General features: G+C 35.6%; 1 protein-coding gene across 1 annotated transcript; it reads left to right on the top strand.

Moving 5' to 3' along the window:
* The first annotated feature begins 3912 nt into the window (after nucleotides 1–3912).
* Nucleotides 3913–12842, top strand: LOC129729782 (3,4-dihydroxyphenylacetaldehyde synthase). Its single transcript, XM_055688601.1, has 3 exons — nucleotides 3913–4187; nucleotides 11183–11417; nucleotides 11479–12842. Exons 1-3 carry the CDS (start codon nucleotides 4099–4101, stop codon nucleotides 12718–12720), a joined length of 1566 nt encoding a protein of 521 aa, XP_055544576.1. The 5' UTR covers nucleotides 3913–4098; the 3' UTR covers nucleotides 12721–12842.
* The last annotated feature ends 224 nt before the right edge of the window (nucleotides 12843–13066 follow it).

The raw sequence follows: 13066 nt of genomic DNA, 5'->3' as shown, positions 1-13066 counted from the left end.
ACTTGCAACCGTGAGTCCACATACCGGTTACGATAAAGAATGCTATTTCAAGTGGCGTAGTACTACCAAAAAGGGCAAAAGAGGTACTCAGTAATATTAACAAATTCCTGGCAGTTCCTGGTCCCCGTGGCTCTGTGGTTAGCGATGTCGGTCAGCTAGCTCTCTCACACGGTTGTGATATCGGGTTCGATTCCCGATCGAGTCGAGGATCTTTTCGAGCTGGAAATTTTCTCGGCTCAGCACTGAAGCACGGTGTATCGTTGTACTTATCCTACACATGCAAAATGTGCCAAAAAAACAATATCGATAACGAATTCCCTCAACTAATCTAGTTGATCGATACGGCTCTTAGCCCCAAGGCTAAGCGTGCGATATTGTTTTTGGCAGCTTGGAAAATTATTTGACGTTTCATAAAATATTGGAACCCAACGGATTGCAACTGTCACGGACTCCGTTTTCATTGACGCTTAATTTGAAAGTTTTTCAGAGTTTGAATACTCGGTACAATAGAGCAAAAATACGGGACAACTAAAAATAGCTAAAAATGGCCGAAAAAACGGTACTGTCCCCTTCAAAACGGTCAGCCTACTTATAATTACAATTTCATTTTTACAAAGACAACATACACTATAAAAAAACTTTTTTTTGCTAAATAAATAATAAGAAACACTAAATTTTAATTTACAAAAAGAAAGAGTAAAATTTTGCTATAGCAAAACTTGTGGTGAAAAGTCCACAATGGAGAAATGAACGATAATTTTTTTATTAAGACCTTTTCAATCAAACAATTTATAATGATTAACTTCATTAATGCACCCGCTTCAAGTTATTTCAATTTTAAGTTAAGAAAATTAACACTGAATTTCAGACTAATACACATAAAATTTAAATTGCCCTTGAAATTTATTTTTCGTTGGAACACGACATTATTCGAAAGTTTTGGTAAAAAGTTCAGGATGCAGAAATGTAAGATCAATTTTTAATTGAAAATTAAATTTTGAAGATTTTTTTCTATTTCAACTTTAAGCAGAATAACAAAACTACAATGATGCAATATAATTTTATTAGTAATTTCAAATCATGAAGCTCTTGGTGATCAACATTCCATATGCACCCGTTTTCGAAAAACTAAGTTTGGAAAATTTGAGCTTTTTATGAAAATATGCCCCTTTTGTAGGTTATTCGTGGTTCTCCAGCAACAAGCATAGATTCATAGAGATGTATAATAGACATAACACAATTCATTCTTTGAGAGCAAAACTCATCCTTCAATAAAAAACTATTATTTCTCCATCCTCAACTTCTTATCACAAATGTCGCTATAACGCTTCTTTGAAAACGCATTGAATAAAATCCAACTCATTTTTAAGTGAAGCATTGGGTCCCCTACAATTCACTCTCAAAAAGTTTATCTGTATAACAATGCTTTGAATAAAATCTGTGCCAAAAAGCTTACGCCCTTTTGGATAATTACTCTAGAGCCTGGAACGGATTTATCCGCGGAAGATACTCGGTTTGTTATTAATGTAACATGTTTGAGTATGAATAAAACGGAAACTTTTACTAGCAAACAGGTTTATAAATACCGAGTTCTATTTTCCCGTAATCAGGGATGAAGTCTTGGTGTAGAAGTTTTGGGTTTTCTTTCGGAGCTTTAATCTGTAAAATCTGTGTAAACGTTGGACGACCGATTTTGAATTATTTTGTAAATGAGTGCAAGAATCGACGGTGTAATAGTTTCATAGAAAACTTTCAATCTGATATCGAGATGAAATACATTTCCTAACCTAGAGTAGACACTAAATCTACAGTTCAACATTCATATTATCTACACAAAGCAACAGTGTCTTTTTTGGCTCCGTAAAACATTAATTTGTATTGCGCCGTGTCACATAAATGTTGTGAACAAAAAAAAACACTGTCTTCAAACGAAGAGTGATGTCCATGACTTTGTTTCCTTTGCAGGGACGCGCACCTCTAGCAAATGAAACAATAAATATTTTTATTATCATTTAAACATGTGTAACTTATGATGCAATAACCCATAGTCATTGCATTTGTTTTTAACTTTATAATATTCTACCTGTTTATCACGAAAAGGCACAATTTTCGTTATGCTTCGCACGAAAGAAAATGTAAACAAAACTGTTTGCTCAAAAAAATGAAACAATAAAACTCTTTTCCGAACAGTACAAAACTCTGTCAGAAGTTAATTATTAAAGTCTCCAACCATAAGCGTTTACGAAGAAAGGAGCCGAAAGCCGAAACAGTAAACAAAAAAAATCCCAAACAGCCACTGTAATATTTACGTGCGTACCATTTTGACAAATGGCCCTCGATGCCCCGGAGGCTTTACTCGTTTTGCGTCAGTGCAAGGCGGCCTAGGCTTGCTGCAGTATGTTTTATAGGCCTCCACCCATCCACCCAGGAAACACCAGCGCACCGCTTTCGTGGCACGCGTTACAGTATTGCTATATGGTTGAACGGCACTGGTGACTGGCGGGAAGTGTGATGCTTTGCATCCTTATCCTGCTCTGAATTGCAAAAGTTTTGTTTCATAAAATATGTGGTGCCTAGTTAATATTTTTATTCACTTATGTGCATACATTGAAATAAAAACCTTTAGATCACTTTTATAATTTAATTTATCAATAGTTTATTTAGTTTTTCGATTCGAATTGATTTGATTATCGCTCTTCACATAACTTACGCACACAAAATCTGTTATGTTCATAAAAACATGTCCTCAAAACATGGATACTCAGTCGGTTACAGTTATGCACAAGCTTGATATTATTCTTGTACATATTGTCATTAATCAACGATTAACTGACGTACGAGTGTAACCAGACCAGCACAATATTTTGCTTATGAAATCCAACCGATTTCTTGCACCACTTTTTTCGGATTCATCTGGGACAGAAAAAAAAAACAAACAGACTATATCGTGTCAGTGCATTTTTACGACTTTGGGTCTATTTCATTTTTCATTTCACCTTCTACAGCCTTCGGTCCAAGAAACTTTGCTAAACTTTTGATGGTTCACTAATTAATTAGCATGGGTATGGGGTTAAGTATATTGAGTAATAAAAACTGCTCTTCCGGTGGATTATATATTCAATTATGTCTGGCTCTCCGAATGCTGGGAGATCCTTATTGTGTAATCTTAACTCAAAAAAAAAAAAAAACACTAGGGTGGCCATACTACTGCTGATCACTGGATTTTATTTTCAAAACATGATATTTTTGTAGAATTCTGATACTGAAAATTCTTATTCTGAATTCAAGGAAGCTCGATTTTTGTACTATTTGTTTGATTCAATTATGAATAGAGTGTTAAATGTATTTAGTTATGCTACCTTTGAATTACAGCAGTGCCACCCTACGATCAAAAAAAAATCTTATCACACGGCAACATAATCATCGTTTCAACAATATCCACTTCACAATCCATCAGTTGCATCACTTTCATGTCAATGTCCACTCGGAGTTTGGTTACTTGAAGTAGCGTACTTCTTGTCTCGGGCTGCTCGTAGTTGACCGGGTGCTATTATTATAGGTACGAAGACATCGCGCGGTGGCGTCTCTGTTGATGAGCGAAGTTCATTGTTTGCATATTGTCTCATCCCTCGAACCTCGTGCCGGTTTCTTTTACGATCGCTAAGCACCTATTTACCTGTCGCGTCAAGTCCCTTCCGGTCCCGCGGTGCACTTAAATCTGTCCACGCAACCACCTCCCAATCTTCGGAGATCCAGCGTCCAGACATAGGCCATCCTTTACTTTTGCGTGCATCGGTAGATCGACACTGTTATGAATTTTGCTCTGTTGGTGTTTTTTGGGGGTCTGGGGAATCGCTGGGCAATGCGTGGCGCGTCAGCAGTTCTGTGCATAAATAAGTCTGGGTCTGAAAGGCTTTCGCTCAGTCTGTGATCAAGTTCGGTTGCGTACAAGATACGAGCCTCAGTCGGAATAGTACATTCGGTGGTTTGGTGAATAAAAAGTAACATAAAGTGATCAAGAGAGCTGTTGTTCAGAGGAGTTATGTGCATTTAATATTTCTTAGTGAAGTTATTCGGTGCTTGAAATTGATTTTAAAAATGGCTAATATGGACATTAATGAGTTTCGTGAGTTCGGAAGAGCAGCCATAGATTTTGTTGCTGATTATCTGGAGAACATCAGAGAAAGGTACGCACGGATTACATCGCATTGCAATCAATCTACTTGTGCAATTGTGGCACGACATGATAACATCTAAGGAAACTATAGGAAAAAAAACTCAAATGAACACAGTGAATGAAGGCAACGTGCGCAAATTGTGATCTTGAAAACAAAGTTTATAAAACATTTGTCAAAACATCAGCTAGTGCCCTTCATTTGGAACATGACTGCATAGCAAACTTAATAGTGAAGCCACTTTTATAAAAGTTTAAAACAGTGTCGATTATATTTGATCTTTTTACTGACAAAGATATGCTAGCTTAGTATTGAAATATTTGTTCAACTTTACATTCAAATTTTCTAGTGTTTATTGTGTAAAGACTTTTATTGGGTGAATCCCAAAGGAAATTTCAGTTTTAGTAGCGTCTTTCTCTCGCTATTCCATCAAGTCAGATACTAATCGATTCACGATCAAACTAACGAACTTTATAGAATTGACATTTTTTTCTGCGACCAAATGAATGTTTTGTGGAAAGTGAAAAGTGTAAAACGTTTCTAACATCTAACTAATAATCAAAAAACCAAAAAATGTCTTTGAACATCAAAACAACCTTGTTAGGTTAATACTTTAACAACGTCCAATCGATTTTCGATCTACTACAAAGTTTCTTGGTTCCCTTGGTTAGGGTTTCAATTTTGATGTTTAATTTAGTTCGTGATTTGATTTGATTTGAAAATGAATTATAAAAAATAATATACCGCGAAAAAAAATTATTTTATATTACAGTAATTCTAAATAAACACTAAATTTTATTTTACAAAAAAGAAGAAGAGATGTATTTTTCCACATTTTTTTTTAACCTAAAACTATAACAAAACTTTGGAAGAAGTCCAGGATGGAGACTTCTATGAATAATTGAACAATATTTTTTGAGAATAATGGTAAATGATTCGAGCAATTATTTTAAATGAAAAAATCATGATGATTTACTTCGTAAATGCATTCGTTTTCATTGGATTGATTGGATGATCCCTGAAAGAGCTAAATTTTTTTTCCTGCTAGAATTCATTACTGGCGCAATGTGCAGAGATAGCAGAGTTATAGTTTATAAAAAAATTCACAATTGCATCACGGAATCATGCGCGAGAAAATCAATAAATTGAGGAAAATAATAAAAAACCAATTCAGGATCACCAAATTTAATCCTTCATTGTAACGCAGAGGAAAACGAAACAGTGCCAGAAATTTTGCTTATGTCGAAGTTTCCAACTTTTTATTATAGTTGTTATAAAGTTATAGATGTCGACACGTTGAAAATATTAACCTATGTTCCAAAATTAAACTATTTAAATGTGACAAATTTGCTAGAAATATAGGAAGAAATTAGACACAAATGATAAAAAACAGCATTAACTTAACCAGTTGTTAATACTGTAGTGATAAAATTTTCCCAGTCTCAATGTCAAGAAAACTTGGGAACACGGATCACCCCAACCACTTAAAATGCTACATATCGACGTTAACAGTGAAACTCAAACGCAAAATGTTTAAAGTGTTTCACGATTCTGATTTATTCTTCCTTTTATTTTCATAAAATCATAAACTACAAAGCGTTCCTATTATTTTATTCACGGCAGCAGTGCCTCAAATGTCACTGGATAATTAAAGTGACATAAATGGTATTCCTATTTTTGCCCATGGGTATTTCCATACAAAATGACCAACACAAAACTTGGAATAAACCATTACCAATTTTGCTCAACGTTGGGGGTATTATTCATATAGGGTGACTTTGGAAAAACCCCAATTGTCGTGTCGACTGGAATATACCCCACGTTGTAAGACCCTTCTCTTTATCGCAAAACACCACATTTTCTGTTCAAAACCTCCTTTTTCCTGCACAATTTAAATACGCCAGATGTCTGAAAGATACTGTTAGATGATTTTTGACGAAAATAAACGAATGAATTTGCAAAAATATCTTTTATATCCGAAAGTGTTGCCAGTAAGGCTGTGCGAGATTTCGAATGATTTCGTATAATTTCGCAAAACTCGAAATTTCCCGAAATTTAGCGAAATTTCGGTTTCGCGAAATTACCGAAAAGTTTCGTTGAATTTCGCTAAACTCCGCCTAAAATTTCACGAAATTAAACTTCCAACTTCGACGATTACGAAATTTCGCGAAATTATATATGAGACCTGGAAGCTCGTGAACAGAAGGAAGAAAGAAAGATGTTTATATTTTGTTCGACATTCAAAAACATTGTAAAATGTATCGTAGATAATCAAACTGTTTAAACAAATTTCATTATTTTAAATACTTAACAACAAATTGTATTGAAAATCATTCTGAATACACTCAACAGAATAGCGTATTTTAATTACTTTCAGGTAAGGAAAGCATTATAGGGTATCGAACGTCTTCGTCAGTGGTTTTCTTCGGCAGTTTTTCTGCAGCAAACTTATGCAAAATGGGGCCGAAGAAAACCACTGACGAAGACGTTCGATACCCTATTTGTTAAAGACAATGAAATATTATTAAAAATTAAACAACCATTATCTATTTGTTATTTTTGTTTTTGAGAAAATGATATTACCGAAATTTCTATTTACAATTTGCGCAATGACTTATGATAAGTTTTCTTTAACCTTCATTTTTTTAATAAATTTTTCATACTTTATTGTGCATATATTTGCAGAATAAGATCATTAATCAATTCTTTTATGAAAATCAAAATGAGTAACATTTTGCTCTTCAAAGTTTCTGATTGTTTTTCCTTTAGTTTATTTATCTTTACTTGTTCTGGCAAATTCAGGATAACGGGCCTATCCACAATTAGTATTAAAATACAATAAAAATAAAAACAACGAGATTTGAAGAATATTTAAATATTCAGTTACGGTAATAAAATAGTGCGTTTTTGAAAGGCCCGATCGTCATACATTTTAGGCAAAAGATTATTAATTCAAGCCCAAGGCAAAAATCATTGTTAGTGTAGAATCAGCTAACATATAACCAAAGTTTCACTCGCATCGAGTTTGTCACATAAATATTGGCGTCTTCACTTAATCAATTATTCAATTTTAATCGGTATTGCGAACAGGAACAGTCTGATTAGAATTGATTTTTCAAAATTTTTACCACACATGTATGTTCAGACTATTTTTCGTTAGGGCGCTTGGCGAATAAAAAGACCACCTGGTTAAAGCTGGAGGGGGCTTACCAAACGACCACGGGGGGGGGGGGGTAGTAGGAATAAAAGGGATCAAAATATGACGACGTATTTTAGGAATGGCCCCAAATGTATTTTATTATTTTTGGGATCGCTGAAACTCACATAGCATATTTTTTTAGGACAAAATTTTTTTCTACAACTTTACCAGTCAAACAAATCGATTTAGGTGAAAAAATATTTTCAATCTCCAATAGAGCACTCAGTGTATAATTAAAATATTTTTACAACCGAAACAATTTGTTTGATTTGCATAGTGTCTCTGGCAAAGTTGTAGAGAGAAATATTGTCCTTCCAAAAATAAACACGCTGTGAAAAAAAATTTTTTTTTTTGAAAATATATAACTTATTTCTTGATATCTTCATCGTTCCGGTTTTTTTTCTTGTAATTTTTATACAAAAAAAAAGATTTTTGAAGAATAAGCTTTTTCATATTAGTTTAAATGTTTCTCTTACATTAAAAATAAATTATTTTTTTAGTGTTTTTTATCGGAAAGATAAAATTACTATCTAAAACTTTGCCGAAGACGCCATACTGATCAAAACACTTTTGGCTCTGAAAATATTTGTGATCACAATAATCCTCCCAAAATAGCATTTTTAATAGCTTCTCAGCCTATAAAAACGTCTATGCAAAGTTTGGGCAAAATCAAAAATGACAAAAAATATAAAAACTGGACATTTTTTGCCAAACTGCTCAGTTAAAAATTAACTTTAACTTATATTAAAGAATGCGCAAAAATATTGACAACTTCAAAGTTTACAGAATAGTTGACTTGAAGTTTGTTTTCCTCGAATTGATGAAGATGTCACTTGGTCAAATCTGACTAAACGGTTTTAAAAAAAAATTCAATAACACTGGTCGACAAAAGCGAAAAAAAGTTTCCCTGACGCTCAAAATGGTTGCCCTTAAAAGGTGTTACAGCTTTTTAACCATTCCTGTGAATTTTGCTACTTTTAGAGAATACAGAAATGCATCAAAAGGCCGCCGAGTAATTGCTTATCGGATTAGTCGCTTCTACGTTTGCTTAGGGACAAAAAAAACTCACAGGAATGGTTGAAAACCTACCTACCATCTCTCATGTTTTCCAGTTTGAGCTCTGGGACAAAACTTGGCTTTTGAATAATGAAAGTGCTATGAAAGAAGGATTACTATTTTAAGCATAGTTTCATTCAAACCAAAAGAATCAGTTCAGAAGTTTATTAAATTATTATTTACAAAGATATTTCAAATGTGATCTTTAAATCATTTGTATTTATCGCGCTTTTATTACCTGCAATATAATTAATATAAATGGATAGGTATATCCTTCAAGATTATAGTTTTCCATTTTTGATATTTTGTCATTGTCGGTTTTTCGATATCTGATACCTACGTTACTCTTCGTCAACCAGGTAAGCACCTTGTGATTCAAATCATTGTAATGCTATGTTTCAGAAACATTTTTTAAATTTTTCGAAATTTCGCGAAATTTGGAGACCAATTTCGTTTCGTCTCGATAACTCGAAATCCACCTCGATTTCGTTTCGACTAATTTGGCGAAACCGAAATTAAGGGTTAATTTCGTTTCGTTTCGTTTCGACACCAGAAAAGCCAGTTTCGCACACCCTTAGTTGCCAGACAGATTTTATTTGCCTTTTAAACTAAATTTGCATTTTTCGGTAAGTTTACTCGATTTTATTTTAAATTTGATGGCATTCTCGTGTTCCTTGGAAATTTTATATAATTTTTTGTTACTTGGAGTACCCAAGAAACAATAGAAACATATAAAAAATAAATTTTGAGCATTTGTTGCACTAACGAAACTCTGAGGTTTCAGGAAACATTTTTGTTACTATGATGAAATTGTAAAGATACAAGTAACAACTAAAGTTGCATCATTGCTTTGAAAAAACCTCACACCAACAATGTAATTCACGATGTTAGTTTTGTTGTTAAAACGTGTAAACGGCATTTGAAAAGTCAAACTTTGCTGAATAGTTCTAGTGGGCGGAGCATAAGATACACAAAATAAATACCAAACAATACTTCCAAAAGTTGCTGTCATGTTCACAAGCTAGAGTAAATTAACCTACAGTGGACCCCTTGCATATAGTGGATCACTCACCAGATTTACTCAATATATGCATAAACTCGAGGAATTTTCAAAAAATTTTATCGGGAAACATGTTATCTGACAAAGTTAAGAGAAATTGAGTTTATCTAACGTGTGGTCCACCATAAAAAAGATGTCAACTATAGGTTAATTCATCCTATAATTTTCACACGATCTTTCGCCTTATATTTGTTTTTGATATGAGGCTATACAGGGAGTTTAATAAATTTGAATTCACCTTAAAAATGTGTTGAAAAATAAAAATACAGAATATCCTGTTGTGAGTCACTTTTTATTTAAGCAATTGGGTTGTTCAACTATTTACGGATTTTCGATTTTTATATATCAGCTGAAGGAGTGTAATTTTCTGAGAAAAACGTGATTTTTCAAAGTTTTATATCATTGTCCTTCGATTTTAAAATGAAGAATTAAAAGTCTCTATAAATCGCTACAATGACCGTTGGTACATGAGCAAACTGTCATTGTAGCGATTTCGAGCAGTTTCAATTCGTAATTTAAAAATTGAAGGAGAACTGTACAAAATTTTTTTTTATAAAAAACTGTTATATCTAAACAACTTAATTGAGAACCCTTACGACATATTAGCTGGGAGCTCCCCCCATTGTGCTATTTGACGAGCTTGAGACGTTTTTCAAAAGAATCACACACGGCACGCACCTAGTCCATCGGCATCTTGTCCCAGAAGTCTTGTGCCCCAACCTGCTCTAGAACCGCGGGACCGGAGGATACTGCCCAACGTCCACGTCTACAGCCGGTCATTTGGACATTGTGTGCCTGCTACAAGACAAAGAGTTTCTCATCAGAAAACACTAACTCCTGACAAGCATGCCGCAAAAGTATCGGTTGGGCTTTACACAGCCTCTTCTTCGTTGTAGCTTCCGCTACGCCGTGAACCATGCGTTTCTTGTACGGCTTGTACCCCAGGGCGATGAACCAGCTACCTCACCATACACTTAAACTTTATTGCCGGGTCTCGGTAATTTTTGCCTAGAACAGCACCACTGTGTACTCGGTTAAAAATATAATCACAGCTGTCACATATTTTCGTGAATCTCGGTTCAACCTAACTGAAATTTCGGCATAAAATATTACCAAGCTATCACTACCGAGATTACGGATATTTTGTGCCGAAGCTTCATTTAAGTGAAGCGAGATTTACGAAAAAATGTGACAGCTGTCATTATTCGCAGTGGCTCCAGATGATAAACTCCCCATATTTTGAGCCGTTGAGGTCGTGTCAAAGTGGTTCGGACACTTCGTATGGAATGACCCACTTATCTTTTGTGGAATTCAATCGAAAAATCTTGCGGAATCCACCATTTTTTAATCAACTGGCTCAATTTCCGCCCTTCCAACAAGTCCGCAGACAATCTTAATGTCGCATATATGTACCTATAGAGCAAATCGATGAATAGCGCTCAGCAGCCATTTGTTTCCGATATTCAAGATATCTGTTTCAGCTCTCTTACTCTCAACTTAGCTGATCCACCATTTGGTTCGCATACTCACTCTGTATCCTGTTTCGATTCTTACTGGCGTCTCTTACGATTTTTTTTCCAACAGCTTTACAATTTCGATATCTACCACAGCTCTGATGTGTCAGAGTGTGCTTCTTCTAGCATTAACATAACTAATTAAAACATCACTTTTCTCAACTCTTTTTTCTCTTAGGGACGTCCTTCCATCGGTAGAGCCGGGATACCTACACGACCTTCTGGCAACGGAAATGCCGGAACAGGGTGAAGACTGGAGATCGATTATGGAAGAATTCAAACGCACCATCCTCCCTGGTTTGACACATTGGCAGTCCCCACACTTTCATGCGTTCTATCCATCGCAAACGTCCTATTCGTCCATAGTAGGCGAAACAATCGCGGCTGGGCTCGGAGTGGTTGGCTTCAGCTGGGTAAAGTCCTTCACAAAGTTATAGAAATAGTACTGTGAATAATTTGGATACATAATTGTAGATATGCAGTCCTGCGTGTACAGAACTGGAAGTCATCATGATGAACTGGATTGGCAAGCTGTTGAATCTTCCGCAATGTTTCCTCAATTGCGACGGTGGAAACGGCGGTGGTATCATTCAAGGTTCAGCCAGTGAATCCACTTTTGTAGCGGTTCTTGTTGCTCGGGAGCAAGCTGTACGCAGACTAAAACTAGAACATCCAGAACTAACGGAGGCGGAAATTCGTGGTCGGTTGGTTGCATACACCAGTGATCAAAGTAACAGTTCAGTGGAAAAATCTGGTATATTGGGTGCCATAAAGATGAGGCTATTACCTGCGGATGATGATTGTGTTCTAAGGGGAAAAACTCTGATCAAAGCCGTCGAAGAAGATAAGGCGAATGGCTTGTTTCCTGTTATAATGGTCGCGACGCTTGGAACGACCGGTACATGTGCTTATGATAATTTGGAAGAAATCGGCCCGTACTGCAATGACAACAACATGTGGCTCCATGTAGATGCAGCATACGCAGGTGCTTCTTTTTGTCTTCCAGAATATGCTTGGATTAAGAAAGGACTCGAAACGGCAGACTCAGTTATCTTCAACTTGCACAAGTGGCTATTCGTAAACTTTGATTGTTGTGCCATGTGGTTCAAGGATGCCGGAAAGATCACCGAAGCATTTAGCGTCGATCGTATTTATCTGCAGCACCAATATCAAGGTCAAAGCAAGGCACCTGATTACCGTCATTGGCAGATCCAACTTGGTAGACGATTCCGTTCCCTGAAAGTGTATATCACTCTTAAAACTATGGGTGCCGAAAAAATACGTAGTCTGATTCGATTCCACATAAGTCTGGCGCAAAAATTCGAACAGTATGTTCGCACTGATAACAGGTTCGAAGTAACATCATCCACACTGGCACTGATCTGTTTCCGCCTTAAGGGAGAGGATAGTCTCTCAAAAGAACTGCTGGATAACATCACCAAGCGTAAGAAAGTTTTCATGATTCCAGCCACCTACCAGGGCAAGTTCATCCTACGATTCATGATTGCCGGGATCGATCCACAACCGGAGGATATTGATTACGCCTGGAATGAGGTGAAAACGCAAACGGATTTATTGCTGGGAGTGGACAACAACGCCAACAGCTTGTCCATTAAAGATATAATGCAACAAGAGGTGTTTGAAAAAGAGAAACCAATAGAAAAAGTTACTGAAAGTCTCAGCGGAATCATGGTAGCAAACGAGAAAGCACATTAGACGGAGATTGATATGTTAGAAATTAATGATGACGTTTCGTAGCACTTCTTTTCCTTCAGGTGTATAATTTTGATTTTTGTAGGTAAGTTTTCTTGCAAGTTTACGAACGAAATTAATAAAAAAGAACAAGTAAAATTGAAATCCTGTGTTCGCTGTTTTTTTTTTTAACCAGACATCGCTGGTTAGAGTTCATTATGCCCTTAAATAAAATACTCCAAAACAGCTTCACGCAACTAATGAAAAAAAATAGTTCAGTCATCTCAAACAACCAATGCCCATGAATGAACTAGTCAGTCAACAATCCATATTTCGGTAGTGTTTCTTTTGTACGATAGAAGCTGTGCTG

The sequence above is a fragment of the Wyeomyia smithii genome, chromosome 3, assembly GCF_029784165.1.
Source record: "Wyeomyia smithii strain HCP4-BCI-WySm-NY-G18 chromosome 3, ASM2978416v1, whole genome shotgun sequence".
In the NCBI taxonomy this organism is placed as follows: domain Eukaryota; kingdom Metazoa; phylum Arthropoda; class Insecta; order Diptera; family Culicidae; genus Wyeomyia; species Wyeomyia smithii.
The sequence above is the reverse complement of the archived record's forward strand: the minus strand, read 5'-3'. Positions and strand labels throughout refer to the sequence as shown.

What these genes read in the sequence shown, in the direction of transcription:
- LOC129729782 (XM_055688601.1), top strand. Translation starts at nt 4,099, where the DNA reads ATGGCTAATATGGACATTAATGAGTTTCGTGAGTTCGGAAGAGCAGCC. An exon ending in CTGGAGAACATCAGAGAAAG is followed by an intron (nt 4,188 to 11,182) that starts GTACGCACGGAT and finishes TTTTTCTCTTAG; the next exon opens with GGACGTCCTTCCATCGGTAG. An exon ending in GAGTGGTTGGCTTCAGCTGG is followed by an intron (nt 11,418 to 11,478) that starts GTAAAGTCCTTC and finishes ACATAATTGTAG; the next exon opens with ATATGCAGTCCTGCGTGTAC.